This window comes from Hemibagrus wyckioides, linkage group LG16 (genome assembly GCF_019097595.1).
Source record: "Hemibagrus wyckioides isolate EC202008001 linkage group LG16, SWU_Hwy_1.0, whole genome shotgun sequence".
NCBI lineage: Eukaryota > Metazoa > Chordata > Actinopteri > Siluriformes > Bagridae > Hemibagrus > Hemibagrus wyckioides.
In genome coordinates this window covers 13,956,496-13,980,088 of record NC_080725.1, presented here as the reverse complement: position 1 = coordinate 13,980,088, position 23,593 = coordinate 13,956,496, and the positions used below count along the sequence as shown (strand labels likewise).

The 23,593-nt window shown below is 41.8% G+C and overlaps 1 protein-coding gene across 1 annotated transcript in view; it reads left to right on the top strand.

The window, feature by feature from the left end:
* pcdh1a (protocadherin 1a) overlaps window positions 1-23,593 on the top strand; it is a 69,517-nt gene that overhangs the window by 28,247 nt on the left and 17,677 nt on the right. The window contains exon 4 of the mRNA XM_058412307.1: window positions 17,944-18,163. Within this exon, the coding sequence (XP_058268290.1) occupies window positions 17,944-18,163 (220 nt within the window). The remainder of the gene's footprint in view (window positions 1-17,943; window positions 18,164-23,593) is intronic.

Genomic DNA, 23,593 nt, shown 5'->3' with positions numbered 1-23,593 from the left:
TAATGATACGTGAGAAAATGGCCTCAACAACACCAAAACAGCAGTCAGTGCAGTATTATTTAGCCATGCCCACAAAACTCCATAAAAGGCAAGATCGCTTTAGCCAACACAGACACACCCTAACACTTCCTCCTTTTGTAGGGTACCATTACTTATGTTGTAATTGAATGGCTAGGCTTATTTTTCTGGATTGGTTTCCATCGAGTCATTAACATGAAATGATCGAGTTTCACAAAATGTTCATTACGTTCATGTGTTATTGAAAACATCCTATAAATAAATTGCAGTAACTCATCACCAGTTCTACAGTCGGAAGCCAATCAACGGTGCTTCATGTTACTGAGTCTCATTACATGTAAATTTACACGAAAAGAGTGAACATAGGATAAGAAACATTTTTTTCCCAACTAACTGGATTTTCATGAACAGCATATTTTCTTGTAAATGATTCGCGAATGCGTTTTTTTTTTTGTGTTTGCAGCTTGATAAACGAGGCCCGTTGTTGGCTTTTACATGAAGCAATTTGCAGCGGCTGCCAGCCATGCTGGATCTACTGAGTCAGAAAGAGGTAGAAGAAAGAAAGACTATGGAAATAAGAGGAAGGGGAGGAGAGAGAGAGAGAGAGAGAGAGAATAGCAGAGGCGAGCCAGTCTGCACACCCTGAGATGGCTGAATGAGCCAAAGTGGGAGAGAAGGGAAGAGATTGCATAGCGGAGGCGAGTGATTTCCGGAGCTGCTAACAGTGCACGCCTGTGATACTGCGGCCACTGCACTCCCCTCCATTCATGAATAAGCGCTGGGAGGTTCTCGGGTGAAGGAGAGTGCCGGCAGCCGTGCTGAATTATTCAGGATGGGAACGCGTTCTCGCCTGCTCACACGCCATTGCTCCATCTCCATTATGTAACGGAAAGTGTACATAAACATAATATTTCTGAAGAGAAAACAGTAGAGAGGTCAGACAGTCATGGAAGAAAGGCAGGGCTGTGACAGCGTTAGTATGTTTGTATATTTTGTTTGTTTCACATCACGAGAGTGGTGACAAATGGAGCAGTATTGATCCAATTTTTTAGATTCTTTCTTGCGTTGTTGTTTGTTAACTCAAGTGTCTACAATGGCAGAAAAAACAGGCTTTTTTTTTTACATCTCTAATGGATTTCTTCTTTCCTCTCTCCCTTGGGATCCTCCCGATGCTCATATCAAAATGCCACCGAAATGCCAGCAGGGAAATGGAGGCATTCACCAGGACGCCGTTTTCCCGAGCAGAGCGGCTGGGCGACGCCGCCGGCCCCGGCTCTCCTCGAGAGCTCCTTCATTATCTGTCCCACCTGCAAATGCCAGCGCCTTTCATCCTCCTTATCTGCTCCATCAGACTCCTCCATGCATATTAAATCCTGAGCTGGATTTAGTGCCGTTTCTGCTTTATCGGTTTGCAAACCTCATTTTCTTAGGTTGTCATTTAAACAATGCAGGTTGACGCCTGATATAGCTGGAGGAAGCAGGAGGTGGGGGCAGAGTGTTTACTGAATCAATGCTTTCTATCTTTAGCTGTGCCTTAAATTAATTTCTATATATTATTTATTTTTTTTAGCGTGACAAGCCAATATGGGCTCTTTGACAGGAGCTGTAGTAGAGCATAAGCGACTTTACTCCGGGTGTTTTGTGTGTTTTCGGTGAAGTGCGGGAATGTCACAGTGAAATCAATGAAATGCGCTCTACATCACCATCGAGCTCAAAAACATACCACGTCTTTGACAGCGGCGTAGCTGTTAAATGAAAGGTGTTGGATGTCCGCAAATGCAAAGGTGTGCTCGTACAGACACGTGTAAAGAAACATGATGAGTCAGCTGAGGAGATCCTAAATAGCCCTGGCAAGATTCACTAGTCTCTCTTCCCTATGGCACCGGAGATACAGTGGCAGGCCAAATGACTGCAGAGATTTATGGAGAATGCAAGCAAGCATAGTTCAGCTAAATTGCTTGCCGTTGTTCGGTGCAGCTTCCCAAAAACTGTTCCTGTTATTGAAAGTGAGCACAGAGCACATGCAAGGCAGGCCTCATTAATCTGCAGTTTAGAGAAGCGTTAGTGGGCGCATTCACACGGAGGGAGACATCTGTGGACCTTTGATGGAAGACGCTGCCTTTGCCCTGATAGATGGGGTTAAAGATAATGACCTGCTTTTACGTCTATTTCTAGAGACACTAGAGTGTGGGCCATATGACAGGTTTGTGTGCTATGTTCTTTTTGAGCCAAGTGCTGCTCCTTGTGGCCCTGGAGATAACATCCCCTCCATTTGTTCTGGAAAAAAAAAGAATCTTCTATGCCACTTCTTAATAGTACATCACCTCCTTCCTTACTGAAGTGAAAACCAAGGCCAGCGTTATTCTCCCAGGAAGCCTTTCAAACTAAGTGTCATTTTATCAAGGCTTCTGGAGCTGCCGCTGCTTCTACTGCTTCGGCTTTAAGCTAATGAAATGTCCCCAACTGTGGATGCAAGGGGAGGTTAAAAAAGATGTGATGAGATAGCCCCCGTGTCTCTATCCTCATAACCAAACAGTCTATTTCACGGATTACCCGCTCAGGCCGAAAAATGATCAGGTAATTGAAGATAACACCTCTTCAGCCTCCAGATAGTACCGTGTCAATGCTAATATCAAGTTGGCATAATAATTGGGTCTCAAATTGTCACATTTAGAGACTTCATGGGTTCAGAGAATTTTTTTGCTAATGCATGCGGGCAAGTTCAGGCAGACACAATAGCTCTTTTATTGCAGCGGAAAATAGTTAACGATTTGTGGAAAGGATTAGACAGGACTTTCGTTCATTTGTTTTCGCGCGAGACGTTCCAAAAAGTTTTGTATTTAAAGCAAGAAAAAAAAAAGGAGGTGCTGCAATTTAGACTGTTTTAAAAATTACCTTCTTCATATGTTGCTCCTGTTTTTATTATATCTTTTATGAAAACAGAACAAGGTTCCAGAGAACAGAGTGTGTAGAAAAGCCAATTTGCACTTCCAAGTGAACTGTTCACTCACCAGGCATTTATTTCCTTTTGGGAATCATAAATATTTGATTTTAAACTTTGTGTTCAAGTAGAACCAACTAAAAACAAGAACATTTTAGACCTATGAGAAAAATCATTCTTATTCTAGCTTCATTGTTTTTTTTATTTTCATTTTGAAAGCATGAAAAATGAATGAAGGTATGAAGGTACAGTAGAAGCATACAGAGGCACACAGTAGACTTGGTTGCTTCAAACGAAGCGAATCTCCATCGGTAGCTTATTTACAAAACTGCACAAACACCCATACTGCATCAGCAGTACAATTACGAACAAGAAAAGAACACTGCTCAGAGTTTAACATAGAAAGAGTGGGGTATTGTCAGGTCCAGTGTGTATCTGCGTTAATTACGTCTGGGTTTTATTCATCTGATGAACTAATTAATGTCCGGTTTTGAAAAGTGACTCTAATGGGCCACCTGGTCATTTCTCTTCAACGCTACGTCTCCTTTGTGAGTCAAAGCGCTAATAAAGCATGCTCGGAGACGACCCCGCTCGGATATCCATTATGAATGAGTTACAGAAAAAAAAACAGAAAAGCAAAGAAAAGTCATGCATATGTATGTTGAACCTTTTGTAAAACATGATCATGGAGCTTCATCTCATCTCATCTCTTGTGTGTATGCAGAAAACATCATGGTTCCAATACGGCACCAGCAGGTGAGGCAGGTTTGAGCAGTAACACTAGAGCATATCATAGGGAGATCATAGGAGTTACCGAATCCAGTCGCTGCTTCCTGTCTGTGGCGTTATTGATTTACAGCAGTTTACAGCTGACAGGTTACGGCGCAGTTCTCTTTCAACCATGGCATTACACAAGCTTTCACGAGCACAGCTGATGTATAAGTGAACGCACAGCTTGTTCTCCAGACTCCCAGACTTCTGCAAGGATGAAGCACAGAGAGGAAAAGAGAGAGAGAGAGGTAGAGAGAACAATTCTCTCAGATGCTAAGTTTTTGCAATTCAGGAAAGCAGAGCTGGGCGAGCTGTCCTGTAAATTGAATCTCCGATTTTTTAAAACAAAATTCGATTTTTAAAACGATTATCTTTCTTTTTAAAAAAAAATAATAAAACACTAGAGACTATATGATAGATTTATTTTTTTTTTTATTTGAGCAAAAACAATATAACCAAAAATATGAACTGCTAATTTGGACTAAAAGTGCAAAGTGCAAACGTATTTTCGCTAACAAGTTTTTTTTTTTGTTATTTTAGAAAAACAGTAATCAATACAACAACATAAAAACCTTTTTTTGGGATTAATAAAGTGCAAACTTTCAACAGTCTTTACAAGTTCTTTAACCATTTTTAACATTTCTACTCACCCCCCCCCCCAAAAAAAATTCTGCGATTCTCCATAAACAGTACACAAATTCGCGACCGCCTCAGTCCCCTTTAAGTTTCATATGAAATTCGGCCCCTCCCCGTCTTTCAGCGCGTTCTTCATCCCGAATGAAGAAACCGCGCCTCTCTTGGAAACAAGCTCTTTGCGTCGCAGAACTACGGAAGCTCTCCCTGCCAAACCAAAGTGAAATTGTAAAATCGATTTTCGTTTTTCGACATCGACGCAAACCATAAATTCGAATTATTCGATAATAATTCGCGCAGCTCTACAGGAAACTAAAGCTACGCTCTGAAAAGAAGGCTACTATTTAAGGATGTAACTGAATATGAATAAATTATTTTTAGCTTTAACCGATCGAGCGTTGTAAATGCATACACATATTTTCGAACCACATTGTAGTTTTCTTTGCATTTGGCTTTGGGACCCCACGTGACGCAAAATCACATGAGCCCGAGGTATTTACTTCCAAGTGATGCGTGACAATGCTCTTTAGCATGATATAAATAGGATGTGCTCTGAGCTCAGCTAAACATTGCCTTACTGAGCTCCAGAAGAAAACAGATTTCTGTACAAACTGTTCAGAATTCACCACAGCTATACACTTTTGTTTAGAGAGTCACCACAACACTCGCCATGTCCTGGTCGTATCTGTTTAGAACACGTTATCTGAATGATGTATTTGTATTCGGTTCCAGCTCTGGTGTAAGAGGTCATCAGGTCAAAGGAAGCTCCAACTTATCTGGATTTTATGAAAATAGACACATATAATGGTTCATCTGGGCACATAGATGTAGAGTACCTTTTTGGGCTACAAAATGATAAAGGTACAAAATTGGGCCAAAAGAATCCCCTCATCATTCTACTCTTTGTATATGCTGTGTTTTCTGCTATATGCTGTATGAATTATTATATGATGCAAGAAACAGCCTTTAGATTTAGATATTTTTCAGGTGATTCTCTGAAAGCATGTAGATTTTTCAACCCTTACTTGGTGCCTCGTTTCCCTCACCACTTAACACTGTTCACAGAGATATGAACAGAGCTTAATCATATGTGAACCATGCCAAATGAGACAGGTGAGTGTGTGTGAGTGTGTGTGAGTGTGTGTGTGTGTGCACACTTGCATAGAGCTGCTTAGGAAAGCAGAAGAAAGCCAGCCATATCAGTGTACATTTGCATATTCATTTGGCGGACACTTTAATCCAGCATGTCTCACTCTCGCTTCAGTGCATAATCTCACCTGGAACTGCTTATAGACGTAAAGAGTGTCCTGTGGACATCCCAGGACTCCAGACGTGCCATTTTAACATCTGTGTGATGAGTTCTCACCCAGGACCAGGTGAAAAAAAGAGCGGTCATTAAACCTCAGCCAATGAAAACAGAAGATGAGTCAATAAAAGACATGTGTATTGACAATCTTAGATCTTAAGCTCCGCCCCCTTCCCCAGATGAGCTACCTGCTTATAAGCTACTGTATATCAACAATATACAGCATATTTTTAAAAAAAAAAGACCGTATCCAAGCATCTAGCTGAGCTTACAGTAACAGAAGTGCCACAGTACCGAGTTTTTCTAGCAATAAACCAGAAACCATGCACAACACTCAGGGGAAGAGCCGCAACTAAACCCGAGTGCTGAAGTAGGTAACATTGTAGAGCTATAATAGTCTTTTAATTTTAGGGAAATGAAAACCCAGAATAATACCTTAAATTCACAGCGCTTGCATTTCTCATTTAGACAATGACTGCGCTTTCTGCGAGTCACCAAGGATGTATAATTTATCACAGGTAACTCATTGTTATGCGCTTCTAAAAGCATTTTCATCACTGTCATCAGAATATATCTGACTTTTAATAGTTCACGACGGTTGAGTGGCAGCAGCTGTTCCTGTGCCGGCCACATCGCACCATACATTAAATGAGACTTCAATTCCGTTTCAATTCAGTCCTATTATAATGCATCATATATTATACATAGTCCATAATAAAGCATCAGCGGCATGCGGTCAGCTGCTGACCAGCATCACCGCTATTGGCATCATTAATCTGATCATGAACAGTTCGCCATTGAAACCTAGTAGAACAGTTGGATTCTGACTGGTCAAAAGATGTTGAGTCATGTTCTTATGTAATCTTTCTATAATACCATCTCATCTCACATGTATTTGGAAGCTTCATATAAACTGATTTTAAAAATGCCTGTAATTGTTGATAAGGTGAAGTAGACTTCAAGAAAGTCTCCGGAATCAGCTCTGTGTAACTTCATGTCTTCTGACAGCTTCAGGACAGTGGAGTTTACGCTTTCTGGTTTCTCTGTAACATGACAACATTCTCTCTTCAAGAGAGAGAAATTTACTTAATGAGTGTTTTGTTCCTCATATATAGGCTGCCAGTTTCCCAGACAGCATGGTCTACTGTAGTGGTGAACAGAGGGTTAATCCCTCGCATCATGTTCTTTTTTTAAACCCAGGCCAAAGAGCTTCCATCGGCATGGGCGTGTAAAGATAATGGATTTGTCTTCTGCTTACACACATGACAAAAAAAGGAACGACAGACACTCTGTATTTGACATGATGTGTACACTAATAAGGTCCCTTGAGCATTATAGCCACAGTGGTGATGTGTTAGCTCAGCCTCTGTGCTTTTATACACTGTCTCAGACCGATTGGTCCTAGATTCACTGGGATGATGTGCCTTAGTATGGGACTAATGCCCATCTCAGTGTCTGCATGTCTGAATATCCTGCAGTCATGTTATGGAGGTCATTCACTGAAGAACTACCTCGAGGCTCCGATTAGCCCACTGACCTACATGCAGGAGTTCCACAGCCTACACCTCAGCTCCTGTCACTCAGAACCTCTGGAAATAACAAGGATGAAATGGACACTGGGGCCTCCATTCGGCTGTCTAGTAGCTTCACATCTCTTGACTGCTATTCCACGGTCAGCGAAGTCATTCCCTTTCCGTTTTATAACTCAAAAGTCAAACAGCAGGTGATGTTCTGGAAGTGCAAATCCTTGCATTCTTTTGAAGAAATTCCAGCTCCCGCTGGACTCATTAGCATGTTCAGGTTTCCAGGATAATGCTTTAATCTGTCGTGGCTCTAATCAACGTTTTAGAAAGCACCGAGAAGATCACTTAAGCCAATCGGTGTCTTTAATCAGCAACCTAAGTGCTGAGGTGCCAGTAAAATCCTGCACACTTCAGTTCTCCTGTGATGAGATTTGTGAGTTCGAAGAATGCATGCCGGTGTCAAAAACACTTAGCTCAGAACAGAGCGTTTGCAAGACCACAGAGTAGAGGATGGATAATTGCATCACCTCACAGAGAGAGTACATTTGAGAAGCACGGTTTTTGTGATTCATTTTTAAACTAAATCAAAAGGAGAGCCAGGAAAGCGAAATAAAGAACAAGCCAGAGCAGCCAGAGGCTGAAAGAGAGCTCAGCAGATAGAGGGTATCTGTCTTGACTCTTAAGCCATTATCACACCACAGTAAGCACAGACAAACACTCTCTCCCACACATGAATGCGTAATCACAAACTCCTCGACCCTACATGCATTCCTAGTTAATTGGAAATGTCGGATCAATGCTTTCTGATTACCAGGCTTCATAAGAAGGTTTGTTTCACACTTTTGTGCTTTCCATTCCCCCATTATGCTTTTTCTAAGGATATGAGATAATATATGTACTCTGCTGATAATTACTTAATAATTCCACGTTGGTATCAGTTTGTATGTAACAGTTTATCATGGTTAACCTTAATATCACAGCATTTGTGTTTAAGGAATAATACTGATAATTTTTGCACTCAATGATGTTATTTCATAACAGTACAATAGACAGTAAATCAGAAAACTCATTTTAAATTGCCTCCCGAATGTCTAGTTGCCAATAATGACACTACTGTATTACAGACTATTGGCATTTATTGTTACATGAAGACATTTACTGCTGATATGTTTATTTTAATTGCGGAAAGCTACTAAGACCATTTAGCCCAGTGTGTCAATTAGTATGCACATTTATGCTTGCATGCTGAAGATCTGCACAGCTACATTAAAATATTTATAATTAAATTAGGCTGTTTAGCAGACACTCTTATGCAGAGCGACTTAAAAATGTACCATTGAAGACGCAGCAATACCAAGCAGCTAGCAAATCTGTCAGGATTCCTGTACTTAAAGACAATACCGGGTTCAACCGAATTATTCGGTACTTAAATCTGCCCTCCTTTGAGTTTAATGTATCTTCTTTTACTAACTAATCGGCATTTGCCCAGCGTCCCTTAGTATTAATGTCTGTGTGAGTCAGATGAAGAGAGAGAATATGGTGTTATCCTAGATACTGTCTAAAGGTCTAGAGACACACGGTTGTTCAGAGTGAAGGATTCTACCTATGAGGCTATTAAGGTGCCAGGATGAGGATCACATTACATTACAGGCATGGTTGTAGCTCAGAGAAGATGAAGCGACATGACATTGCAGACATAGATAATGCGGTGCAGACCCATTTTGATGCCTGGAATGTAAGGACAAGACGAAGCCAGTGAGGTGACCTGAACTTTGGAGAAGTATAAACCTGGCAAGCAGCATTCTGAATGAGCTGTAGAGGAGATTATGGAATATAAAGGGAGTCAGCAAGAACAGAAAATATTGGCATTAGACAATATCTTGTACAGTGGGAAAAATCAATGACCTGCATTAGCCTACAGATTTCATATTTGCAAGGCTTTACGGTTTTTGTTCTCTTGACTGTCGCAAAGGCCTAATTGCTTTCAGCCATAATAAGTCATCACTAATCAGCATAACACTGGACAGAGCTGTAGCTTCAATAGTGTTAGCCAAGCTCTGGGGATATATTGATTTGGAAAAGCATCATACAACCACAACAGCTACAACAGTGATATTTATTTGGTGTTCTTAAAGTCTTTTGATATCTCCAAAATGGCTCAGGCTGCCCATTCTTGTGATTGAACAGGCTCAACATTGTGCATGGTTCGCCTCCGATAAAATGCTCTCTTGATCTGATGTTTTTTTTTTTTTTTCCTCCCTCAGCTTCGTTGAGCACTGTTAGAGCTCTTGTCAAAGCCAGAGGTTTGTGCTGATAGATCAATAGTGGAAACGTGTCCTAGTTCCACTGCTCTGCCAGGCTACTCACTCTGAACAGGAGATGAAAGCACTGCTCTGGTTCTAATTAAACATTATTTTTTAATATCATCACCCTCATTTTATGGAAATTCAAGCCGTTGGTTGATTGCCTTAGTCACTAGATGGCAGGAGTGAGAGAGGACGAATGAAATTAATTCTGCATATAGAAGCGCTGGTCTGAATGAAGACATTTCGTGTCATCACACCATCAAATCAGAGCTTCCTCCCAGATAGAAGCATACTAGCCTATTAATAGAGATGCGTAAAACAATTCTGGAGATAGCCCCAGAAGTCTTAAGCTTGCTTGAAAGCTTTGTCATCTTGCCCTCCAATCCCATTATGTACTACGTCCTTAAAGCAATTGGAGAGTGAGCTCCATGCATGCCTTCCAGCCACGAATTGAGATATTAACTCTGAAAATTGAAGTTTGAGAGGGAATAAGGTGCCCCTTGGGAGTGGATATTGAGGATTAATTTCTCTAGTGCCTCTCCCTCCCTCTGCACCCCCCCCCCAACCCCCCACTATACTCCCTATTTTTCTCCCTCTAGCAGGATCACTACTTCCTGCCTCTTCCTCTGCCACTCATTTAAAAAGAAAACCCTCTTTGCATATCATGAAATAAGATGCAATTTATGTCCTAGAGTCTCCGAGCTCATTCATGGCGAGAATACAAAGGCACAGTGGGAGAATGAGCAGTGCATTCTTTCGTACGAAGAAGAAAAAATAGGGATAGTTTGGTGGGGTTGAATTGAAGGAAAAGATCTGCCCAATATGTCAAGGTAAAGTGGCTGTAATGAAAGATCAACTCCTTCTTTTCATTTTTGCAAGGAATGTGTGTGTGTGTGTTTTAATCATTTATCATGGAGAAATACATATATATGCTACAAGGAACCGTGATTTTTCACACCAAGTCACAGGTATATACCTCTCATGTTATGAAACAGGTTTTTCTTAAAAGAAAAAGGCAGATGTCTCCGCGGCCTCGCGATATGAAAAATTCAATTTAAAAGGATGAGAGAAAGAATGGTGCGCGGCCTATTTTCATTCCCGCTCACTGCAAGATATGAGAATGATGTTCTATTGTGAGGGGGGAAATGATGCCAATCGTGCTGCCGAGAAATTCCTTCATAATTCAACTCAATTCCTCCAAATCCCAATGGCAAGCTGCTGTACCAAAGAGATGGAGCGGTTGAGGTAGGGGAGGTAGAGCGAGGCAAGAGGGTGCATGATTGAGAGAGAGACCGCGAGAATGACAGATGTTGGAGAAGGACAGGGAAGGGTGGAGGGAACGGAGTCCAGGAGAAGTGAAGAGACGACAGAGGTGAGAGCGAGAGGTGTAACAGTAAGTGTCGATTGGTGTGTGTTCTTCGTTTCACGTCCACAGGATGGACGGTGGATGAAAAAGTGTGAGATTACAGGTTCACGGATGAGTTGAAAGAAATGTGCAAAGAATGAAAGCCTGGAGTTCGCAACCTGTGGTATGTGAAGTTCTACAGTGCAGCTAAAAGGAATGACCTACATTCCAGGAATTCTTGGTTTTTTTGGTCACTCTCAATTTGAAGAAGCTAGCTGACTCCCCTCTCACAACAGCTATCAACATGCTAGACACATGAATCCAGTTACACTTTTCTGCAATACAAGATCCCAAAGAACTGCCCACAATTGGCCAGTGATCCTCTGATTGACAGGAGAGAGTATGCCGTCCCTCCCACCCAGAGAACATGGCTGGTCTTGCTCTCAGGGACTCTTGGCCAGATAGCTGTGGCATCATGAAGTCTTTTCTGTTGGACCACTTGGGAACGTTTGGGGGGGGGTACACCACAGTACAAACAGTAACTCAGGGGTCCTAACCGGAGACCCTGGAGCTTCATGTTGTTCCCGAACTATGCTAAATTAATCCTAATGAAAATAAAGTGCACAAGAAGTACTAGTTATTTCTGCAGTTATGGATCTTGTGAATTCTGTTGGGGTTACAATTGTGTATCCTTGCTTTGGTTAAAGTTTGTGCATAAGATGAATTAGTGAAAGTGAGGAAGAGAGCATACATGAGACAGAGAAAGAACGAGCTCTTCCTGCTTCAGGCTTCTGTGAGGATCAATGAGCCGTTTCCTCTGAAAGCACGTAGCACACTGAAAAAAAATGATCTGCACAAACAAATTTGACAATGAAGGAGTGCAACTCTGTAGAGATGCAGCAAGCAAAAAAAATCATAGAGACTTGAGCACAAGGGAGAGAGTTGCATGCAGATCGTTTTTGTATTTTCCATCGAACTCTCACCTTCCTTTTTTTAGAGCTTTTTTTTTTCATGTGCAATAGCTAGAAGGCACACAGCATAGCAGTGGAGTCTTCAAAGACTTGAAGCTTATCAAAGAGAAACAGTGAGTAAAGAAGACAAGATAGAGGGAGCAAAACAGAGGGGGGGGGGCTGAACGGGAGCACAAAGAGGTGGACGAGTGACGAGGAAAGTATGAGCAATGATCAGAAGAGTGCGGTTAGTAATGTGAGAATACAGGTTAAGGTGTAGTTCTGTCAGATTTGTAGCATTCACTGCATGCTAATTGCATCGGTAACGGCCTATAAATGTAACCTTGCGTGTCGGAAACAAGCTTCTTCTGGTTCTTCGATGGTACTGGTTTTAAACAGTGTCAGAAATTCAGACCATGTGTAGGGAGACCCTGCAGCTTGAGGATGGAGCTGCCACTTGGAATGATAGATTGGGCCATTGTCATCATTGTGTATGACAGCATGCAGGACTAATGGAGTGGGCGAATGGAAAAGGAAATGTGTCACCCATCCATTTGTGGAGCACTTTTCACCTCAGACCACACCTAACACATGATGAATAGACTAGAATCAGACAACGCTCCATTACCCAAGGCAACTACTGCTTCAGCTCCTGACACCCAGTGCCTTTAAATCCCTCTTACTGGCCAGAGTTCCGCATGCTAAAGATTGTACTTTGGTCCCATTTCTTGTAGTTCTTCCCTCCCGAGTCAAACCTTATTTCTGGTTTTGCCATCTTCTCATCTTTCTGTATTTCTAAATTGGTTTATTCCATGCTTGGTCTCGATAGATTGCTGGCTTCTTATGTAGTTCTTCTTGTAATCTTAAACCTTACACTCTGTTGTTTCTGGCTTTGCATCTCCTCATCTTTATTCATCTTCCTGAATTTCTGAATTGTTTCATACCAAGCTTTTTATTACTTGCCACTGGTCCAGTTTTACTTTGTATTTTCAGTGTCTTCAATCTTTTATTGCACCCTTTCTTCTTCTTTCAGGTACTGTTTACTGGTTTCAGTCACTATACCAAATCTGCTTTGTTTGTCCTTCACTTACCAGCTCCCAATTTGCTTTGTGTTCTGCCAACTTTTTGGCTCTCTAAGCGATTTGGAAGCCACGTCCGGCCTTGTCCCAACTGTGCTCCATCAGCTTATCTACCTCCAGCTTGGTGCCTCCCTGCTGCTGCCCAATTCCTGTTATCCCTTTACTATCCAGCTCCAAAACTCCCCCTCATCAGTCCAGCACTGAGCTCCATCCAACCAGTTAAACCCAAGCTCCCATGGCTTGGCCTGCTTCTATCCCTCTTTGGCTCAGTCTCCACCCCAGGCTGCTTTTAGCCTATCTGGCCCGCACTATTCTTTTATGAAAGCAATGTTAAACGAGTTTGAGAGGAGAATCTGTGCTCCATCTGCAGAGCCGCAGCTCTCGGCGCTCGGAGAAAAGTAAGTGCTGACTCTGGAGCGATGCCTGCAGGAGTCGTTTAAACGTAGGATCCATATTTATACAAGTAAACGGTCTCTCTACATTTAAATAGTAATGCGCCTGCCTGGAGATCTTTAATCGCAATCTCGGTTCGCTCTCTCTGGGAATACCTCAACTGCAGGATGTGGTCTGAGACGGTCATAATGTCCTTGATTGAAATGCCATAACTATGCTAATATGCACTTCCATGTAGAAATGTTCTCAGTAAACAACGTTAGAGACATTTCATGCATCCCTGTGTGTTTCTAGCTTTAAGTGAAACACGATTTCACTCTAAATGCTTATTTCCTCTTTCTTGTTTAAAGGCAAAAATTGAAAGATAGAATACGTTTCAAGGATTGCCCCAGCACAGAGGCAGATTTCCTTTTGCCTTGTCTATCTGTCAAACATAATTAGATGTGAAAACTAAGGGATAACAGAAATAATGCTACACTTTAGACTGATATTTATATCCGTATTACTGTTGACACCTAAAAAGGTCTCTTACAGTATCTTAGAAGATTTTTCTAACAAGGGTGACCTACTTTTTCTGGATTCACTCATTGTTTTCATAAACTACTGAAGAAAAGTGTCTAAAAAATGAGATTTGCTAGAATATTTTATGACATTTAATGCAATGTATTTATTCTTTACCAATTTGGCAAGCAGACTGCTACTTGTGGATGTGCTGCAATGTGGGTACCCAGATGTATGGGTTTTTTATCCGCATTTTCTCCAAATTTTGTAATTTGCCAATTCCCATTGACTCTACCCTATCGCTCAACAGCTAGTAACAAGGCAGGGTGAAGGCTAGCACATGCTTCCTCTGGGACAATAGAAACCAACACATTTCCAAACTATGTACCTGTGAATCTGAACACTTAGAGGAAATTGTCATAGATCCATCATAGATGCTCTTGATTGTTTAGTGTTGCTGTGATTGACAGGGCACAATCCCTCCCACGAAGAGAGTTTTTTATACTTTTCATGCTAATCATGCTTGCAGAGAGTTTGTCTTAGACATGAGGCACTCTAGTAAATTCAGTGGAGCTGACATATTTTTATACAAGCTGAGGAATCTGGTGTAATATGAGAAAAAAAAAGTGTGCCTCAGTATTATGCATATTAATGTGGTAAGTAAACTCAGCTGTCTGAGCATTATGTCTGAGCAAAATAAATACTTTTCTGAATTTTTCTGAATTTAAGAGACAAGTCTGACCTAAGCTTTTATAGGATTCTGAGATAATGTATGTAATGTGGGTGTGAAATGAAAGTGAAAAATTAATTTTTTGCCTCAAGGTTAGTAAGAAATGATGATAGTGCAACTGTCTTCCAACTTTTTTTTTTTTTTTTTTATTATTATCTGCAAGTGCCCACGAGCATGGCTTCAAATTTATTCTCATTCGACTGTAATTACTTGGATGACATCCAGTCTTGTATATCAGTAAGACATCGTAGTGAAGGTAAGGCAAGCTGCAGATTAGGCTGTGTTTGGAAGTAAAACTGTGTGTCATCAGCATAACAATGAAGAGAGATATCCTAGCCCTTAGATATATTACCAAGCTCACGGCTGTCAACTCAAATTCAGCTTGAAGGGCCATAAAGTCAATTAACATATTATTATCTATTCTACTGATTAACTGGAGGTTTTTAAAACTAGAATAAGACATTTTTAGAAAATCCTTGCTGAAGTATCAGAAATCCTAATACTGGATCCTGAGGTATTCTACTACTAGAAGTCCTAACCCTAACCCATGGTGTCACTGTACAACATGCTTGAAACACGCCTTTGGTTCAACTCTGAACCAGGTAGGAGGGGCTAGATCATGTGTGACTCCACCCCCTGGACTTTTGGTTTTAAAGTGAACTTTCGTTTTCCTTTCAACCTCCTGTACCTTCAGAGTCTATTATTGTTCCTTCGCAGAATAAGGGCTAATTCAACATTATATACGGTGTATTATCTAATTACATTTGCTAGTCAATTAACGCATAAATCTAAATAAGTTTGTTGTTTGACCTTTTTTGATAAATTTCAATAATTTGAGTTGTTGCCTTTTTTAAGCGAATCATTGGTTCAAATAAGCAAATATTTACAGCCTTAATGCATGAGAAAGTATGCATTAAGGATACTATGTATGTTTGTTATAATACGTATATATGTTGTTATATATTACGGAGCAGTGCGCTATGAGCTGTTTCAATATTGTTTTATAGACAGGGAGCAGTATTTGGTCTTGGGATTCACACTGTGATCTAAAGAATGCTTTGAAATACTAAATTAAAGAAAACCCCCGTGGAAGATTACCGAAAGGTGATTAGCGTTTAAGCAGTGTGACATTCTTTTGAGCCAGTCAAATACGAATTGAAGCAGTCTAGCACCAAAACAGCAATTCCCAGCAAGTCTTGTAGCCATTGTAGAAGTTTGAAGCAATCAACAGCATTGAATACTCCACTTAGACTGAGCGCAATCACGATCTGGAGTCGGCTCCACACAGGAGGTCATTAACACCTGTGACAAATGCAGTACTGTGAAATGCTCCAGATTCAGACTAGAAACACTTCACACAGACCTCTCAACTCAAATATTTTCGTAATTGTACAGCAACAACTGTCTCAGAGACTTTAGAGAAACAGGGATTGTGGAGATCGGTCGATAATTTTGGTCTCAGAGCCGCCAACTTGAAAAACCATGTAGCAACCCTAGAGGAGGATGACTTATTTATCATTTTTAAGACAATGGAGTGTGCTGACTGAAGGTGGATCAAGAGTGGAGCTGGTGGATTTCATCTTATTGACTTTTTTAAGCAATGGTGTAATACCAGCTACTTAATGAGCAGCTGCAGTCCTTATCTATGAAAGGAGTAAAGGTAGAAGAAAAATGTGGATTCCATGTGGATTTCATGTTCTGTGGTTTAAAACAAGAAGCCTGTCAGTGGAAGGGGTCACACTGGGTTCATACGGTCTAAGTAGGTGATTGATTGGGGGGAAAAAAAAGATGCCTGGGTTGTTATTGTTATTTTAAATATATACGTAGCATAGCTTTAGGTCTGGTCGTGTTCACTGCTGTTTGTTGATGCTCACTAAAAGCTTGTCGATGGAAAGTGAGTTTGTTTACTAGTGTTGGGTTCAAGACCACCTTAACCGGGACCAAGAACAGAGCCACCGGAGTCTGGACGCGAGACCAACACCATATGCAGCCGAGTCCATGTCAAGACCGAGACCAGACCTTCAGATGTGTTCATTTGATGCGCTAACTAAGATTACTTTAATGTTATCATTTTTCTAAAACAGATACGAAAAACGCCAAAGGAACTGGAAAATAGAGCAGCTCTCAACTAGCTAGGAATATATATCTCTGAACATTACCAATATCCAATGTTTAGAATCTAGTTACTGTTTAAGAGAATGTTCAAATATCCTGAAATCTCGTGTTCCATTGGATGAAAAAACGAAGGGAAAAGAAGAGATGGGTTAGTTAGCTACTAATGCACACAGGAGCCAAGCAAGGAAATCGCTCAGACTTTTTTAATATAAAGTTGTAGACACACCGTGGATTTCTGATACAGACACATGTTGCGCAGATGGTGACAGACTGAAAGCGTTCATTTCTGCAGCACCATATTTGCGTTTCCTCGGGAAGCTGATATAATTACCACGCAAGCAAAATGCTCTCCTGCGAGTTGCAGTGCTACTCGAGCCGTGCGATGGAGAGCCAGAGGGAGCGCACGGCGAGCTAGCTGATGACTGATACGTGCGAGTGTGTGGTAGAGATACGTGTGTGAGTGCACCAGCACATTTAATATGAACACATTAAGGAGGGAAAGCGGGAAGAGAAGGCGGGAACTGAGGAGAACGAGCAGACAAACAGATAAATAAATGATCAGATAAATAAATAAGCACCCTGGGGTGATGGAGACGGAGGAAGCAGAAGGAAGCTGATGGTATCCTGTGTTAGGATAAATACACTCTCTCTCTCTCTCTCTTACTCTCTCTCTCTCACACACACACATACAGACACACACACAAACCAGCTTTGAGTTGAAGCTGATGAAGAACATACCAGTAATGGCACTCCTATATGTTTTAAATGGCCCCGTTAATGGAGCTTTTATATGGCCATCTTAATGGCTGTGATTCCTGCTTTGCTCTGATTCTTGCTCTGAAATGAATGTTTGTTTGTGTGTGTGTGTGTGTGTGTGCTTTTGTGCTATTGATCCCCACCTACTCTCAGCGTAATGGGAACTAATGCAGCATGGGGAAAAGAGTTTTTCTACAGGATCAGTGATTTCCACTGTTTTATGAGCTCCTTGTTGAGGTGTGTGTGTTTGTGGGTCTATGTTTGTTATTCCTTTCTGTCTCATTGAAAGACGGAGGTCATCTTCACACTAATATCAATGAATTTAATTAGGGATTTTTCACACTGCCGAGCCGCTCTGAGCTGTGTGTCAGTTGTACCCTTGGCTAACGGGGGGAAGGAAACATTTCCTCATTAGTTACCCCTCGGAACATCCGCGCGGCCGAAAAAGCCTGTGTCTCTCCAAGTGTGATATTACAAATTTGGTGATCAATTAGCCCAGTTAGGAGCCGGGAAGTTAGTATCAGAACGTAATTAGCGTGTTGTGACCTGACACCCTGCTCTTCTCTCGCTCCACAGCTGCCACACCGCAGAGTGACGTTCTCCACCGCCAATCCGGTGCAGGATGCTCAGGACTCGTCCCAGCAGAGCTACTACGACAGCGGCCTGGAGGAGTCTGAGACACCCAGCAGCAAGAGCTCATCAGGGCCACGCCTCGGCCCGCTGGCACTGCCCGAGGAACACTACGAGAGAACCACGCCTGACGGCAGCATCGGAGAGATGGAGCACCCTGAAAATGGTGAGAGAGAGAGAGATACATGTGTGTATACTTTATTGTTAAACTTCACTTTGCTTCTGAATCATATTCACTGTTTAGACAGATAGACAGAGAGAGAGAGAATCCACACACACTGATTAGCAAGACAGATCGATAGATTGATCAATAGATAAATAGACAGATAGACAGAAAGACAGACTGAAAGACAGATAGATACCCCAACAGATACTTGGTTGAATTCAAAGAGAAAGACAAGGAAACAGACAGATAGCTAGATAGAGAAAGAAAGAGACAGACGTGTGAATATACTTTATTGTTCTGTGAGAGGGATTTCTTTAGAGACTGGGTTGAGCTGCGGCTGTGTCTCATTTCACCTCACTGTGCTTCTGCATCATGTTCACTGTTTATATGGTGTATAATTATCAGATGGATAGAGAGACAGACAGCTAGACAGCTAGATAGAACGATACAGAGATGGATGGATACACAGATTCAGACAAGTAAGCACAGAGAGAGAGAGCGGGAGAGAGAGAGAGAGAGAGAGAGAGACCAAACACACTGATTAGAGAGACAGATAGATAGATTGATCAATAGATCGAGAGGCAGATAGACTGAAAAACAGACTGATAGACAGATAGATAGCACAACAGAAGGATAGATACATGGATGGATACAAAGAGAGGCAAGTAAATAGATAGATAGATAGATAGATAGATAGATAGATAGATAGATAGATAGATAGATAGATAGATAGATAGATAGATGCAGATTTTAACAAGAAGCTTCACGGTGGCTGCATGAGTTTCTTCTTCTCTCTGCAACATCGATTTTTTCTCTTTGTTGTTTTTCCACCACGTTGTTCTGCTCGAGCTGCTTGTCCGATGAAGGTGACGAGTTTTCCCGCATCTGACACACATCCCTGTATGAACACGGTGTCAGCATCTCTGCAGTAGTGGATCCTCACGCGCGCGTGTGCCAGGTGTTAGCCGCAGTCCGTGTGCTCTCCATCAGTAGGCGCTCCATCACCGCTCCAAATCCATCTTAATGGCTCCCTCACAGCAACACGCTAATTAAAACCCCCGGCTAATGGAGCTTTTGGACTGCAGATAACGCTGCAGTGTGAGCATCCAGTCATCAGCCTGCTGCCCACACAAACACTTGTTTTGTGTCTCTGCAAGGCCGACTGCCTGCTCAACAAAGTGCGTTTTTATATTTTTTTTCCCCCTTTTTATTTATTTTATTTTTTTCTCTCATTTATGTGTCATACATGCATGCTAATGAGCGTCTGCTAACGGCAGAACGCTGCAGTGCTTCTGCAGGAACCTCCTGAGTTCTTGTCTTTAACAAAGTGCGATTTTTTACAGTCCGTCTCCTCAGAAAAATTGTCCTGACAGCCGCTTCCACGCTAAATATATTCTTTAAATTCTCATCTGTACAATTTCATCTTCATTACTGCTACTGCTCTTTCTAATACCATTTATGTTTTGCACGCTTTAGGGTTTCCCTCCATTAGCATGGCCGAGTTTAATCATTTTGCTACTGTCTTTCAGGGCTGAATTAGCGAGCGCTCAACTCCAAAAATGTGGACTCTTCCTTACACGTCGTGTTTTATTTAACACGCTCTGTAGAACGTGGCCTCCCGCTACCTCCACCAAACACACACACACACACACACACAAACACACTGCTCCATGTTGCCCAGTACACTGTGCTATCTCATGGCCTCATTTACCCGTTTTGTGACTTTTAGCTCAGGTTATGAGACGAATATCCAAAGACATGACATAGCCGATGCTGCTAATCAAAGCGAGAAGTCGTTATCTTAGTGCTGTCTTTTCCCATTAGTGGATTGTCGTTCAACGGCATTGCAGTAAAACAAAGGTTAAAGTAAAAACACATCTAAAATGTCCCCTTTTTTCACTGCAAAGATTGAAATAGGAAATTTTATATTAGTATATATTAAAAAGGGATCTCCCAGACCTCCACACATGAGCTTTTATCTTAAAGGTAATATACTCTAAAATCTGGTGTTATAGAAATAAACAAAACATGAAGGCTAACGCTGGCTGTTTTGTCAGTGGCATTGAGATGCTGGTGCTTCCTTCTGCAGCTTGTGACAGAGAGGAAAAAAGCAGCAGTCATGACGGCATCTTTGATTCTGACAGAGCCGAAGCTCAAAGTGAGTGACGCTGACAGCGTGGCGGAGCTCCTGCCGGCGGCAGAGCACGTACGCTGGCTAGATTAGGAAAAGGTAGACCTAATTAAAACATTACTCTCACCTCAGGGAGACGGAGGAAGCCCTGGCCGACAAGACACACAGAAATATAGAACACAGAGAACCCACTCCGTCACTCCAGCCGTCACCGGAACCCTGAACTCCCTCCACCTGTTTATTTGTTGGAGGTGGAATGTGAGTGGCAGCGTGACAGGCGGCACTGGCAGAGCCTTTATTGCTCGTGGCCATGCGGATGATTGACACGTGGGTTCGAGGGGAGGGTAGGGGCCGAGTCACAGTGTTAAAAGAAGGATGAAAATCATATGTGACGCCCAAAGGTCTCACGGTGCAAACAGCAGCACTGATTTGTGATGCGCTCTGACCTTTTGTAGCCTTTGACACCTTTGACACAAAGGAGTGTATTTTGTTTGTTTGTTTGTTTTTTTTCTTCATCCATCCTTTCTGCTGTGTGCAACAGCAAATTTCTGTTGTGTTCGGTGCTGAGCAAATTATACATTAAAAGCTCTTGTGTGCTCAGTCCAAAAGTTTGGTTGCCTAGCAACCTGAGTGACGAGGAGAAAATGTAGAAGCTAATGTAATAAAAATGTACGCTAAGCTAGTTAACACTGTACTGAAAAATCATCGTTGGGTAAAGATGTGATGGTCTTCTCTCCTCCCATATAACGTAAAGCCTTTATTTAGTGTCTTCTTTTTGTTTCCTGTCACCATGGTAACAGCATAAAGAAAGCAGACATATACATTTTGCACTTTACCACAACCCTGCACGTCTCTGATTTTAAGCAGATCGTCTTCCGTCCATTTTACTTATCCGTTCTGCTGTTCCTTCTTCTGCTGGAGGTCATGGACTCCCCTATCCTTAGCTCCTCCTGGGGATCATCAGACATTCCCAAGACAGCTGTGATATACTGGAATTCTCCAGTGAGACGCTCAGCAGTGGGACGTGACTGATACAGCTGTACTGTGACTCCTTACAGTATATAAAGTGCCCAAGCTATCTAAACTGGTTCCTTTAAATTCCCAGGAGCAGCGACTTGCGGTCAGAGTCATGTCTTATGTGTGGACTGCAGCAGGTGGTGAGATGTGGAACCACTTCTAAGCAACACTGTAAAGCAAGTAACATGGAAAGTGGAAAAAAAGCCAGAGTAGATCTTTTGTTTTTTATAAGTAAATATGGATTTTTTTTTGCTTTTTTGGAAATTAAAATAACGAATACCCTGAACATGAAATCCGCGCTAGTAAATTCGTCCACCGCGCTCAGGTATGATACATCAATAGCAGTTTAAGCTACCAGGATTTCCTGCACTGGGGCATTACATTAACATGATTTGTAAACAGGTATCGAGTCTGTTGGCATGTTGTTGGACTAAAAGAATTCATTAGCTGCTAAATGGACTCCATCCATCATACAGTTCACTCACTGCTCTTGACAGCTGAGCTAATATCCGGCTTGATGTAAGTAGATTCAGAGTAGACTCAACACGATGGAAGCATGTAGCATGTAACTCTATAGATGTTTAACCTTGTAGACCGTTCGGTAATCGTCTCCATGAAACGTTCAATAAAACATGGATTATATCGGCACAACATCACACACACAACATTGTTGCTCCGAATCCGATCAGATCCATTTGGCTCCAATTTCCAGCCACTGCTGAGGTCATCGATTAGTTGGATTAAAGACTAAGGTTGGAATTAAACTCAGCTGGAAAGTTCTCCGCAGCAAGAACTGGTTAATCCTGCTGTCAGCAATTATACAGTCACATATAGGCCCTGAACAACAAATCAATGACGTATGATCGATGGAAATTTAAAAGAAAAATGGTAACAAGCTTCCATCGATTTATTTGGCATTGTAGCCACAAAAACATTTGGAGAAAGACAGACAGATGCTAATTACAGATATTTATTTATTTATTTCATTTATTCATTTAACGAAGACCGTTTCAAAGAAGCTGGAATTGGTAGCGAAAATAATTTAGGTCAAAGTTCTACAACGATTTGGACTCTGAAACCAATTAGTAATACTTCTAATGCCAAGACCGCCTTCCTCGTTCATACAGGATTTTCTTCTTTTTTTTTTTCACTGCGAGTTACAAATGGAGAAAAATACAATCCAAGCAGAAAGCTGAGCAGCTGAAGGTTAATGACCTTGTTCAACAGAGCAACACTGATATTATGGGATTTCATTTCACAGCATTCTACTCACTTGGACAGAATCATAAGCAACAAGCTGCCCCTGGCGTTACTGTACGACTGCGAAAAGGGAAAAAAGGCGGAGAAATTGCCTCTTTAACATTCGAACACTTTGAAAATGATTTAATGGGAGACGTCGTCAAGAGTTCCTCAGAATTCTCATTTCTAGGAAAGACCAGTTTGTTGGGTTTTTTGTTTTTTTTAATATCTAAAATCAAGTTTGCTTTTGGATTCTAAAACGCGGTCCCATATGGGATAGAAAAACTGGTTCAAAGTAGAAAATCCTCTGATCTGGAGTTCTGGAGAAGAAACTTCTCAGCAAGGACACAAACAGTCAAAATGGCTAAGGTTACCCTGGGTTAGCTTGGTCACTTTATGTCCTTATGTTATGTTGTAGCTTGTAGCTCATGTCTCCACGGTGCAGTTTGTATCCTGTGCCCTGGGTGTGTGTCATAGCGCATGGCCTCGGTGAGCGATAGTGTCAAAGCTGCATGCTCGGTGCCACTGCAGTGTTTACCCCACGGCCATGCTGAGGTTAGTGCATCCAAACAGGCGACACGATCCGACGTGCAGAAACATCCGAGCCGCCACATCACAGATAAGCCTCGCAGGCTGTTTCCATAGTAGCGGTGTGATCGCCCTTTGATCCTGGATCAGGTTGATGTACGATGGTGTACTGTGGAGAGCCGGGGGGATTCGGGTGGAGGGGATGGGGGAGTGGCGTTTCATACACACAGGAAATCTCTCTGTTTCTTGGTGTCTCTCTCCTCATCTCCACTCTCTGTTTTACTTCTCCATCGTTTTGATTTGATTCTGATTATTATTTCTCATTATTTTACGCTTTCTCTCTTTCACCTTTATCTCCTATATTTTTCTCTTTCTCTTTTAGGTCTTCCTCCTATGTTTATTATCCCCCCCCTCTCTCTCCGTCTGCCATTCCCTCCATCATGTTTCTTTCTCTTTTTCATTCCATCAGTCTGTCTCTCTGTGTCTTACTGTCTCACATGCTTCTTCCTCTTTCT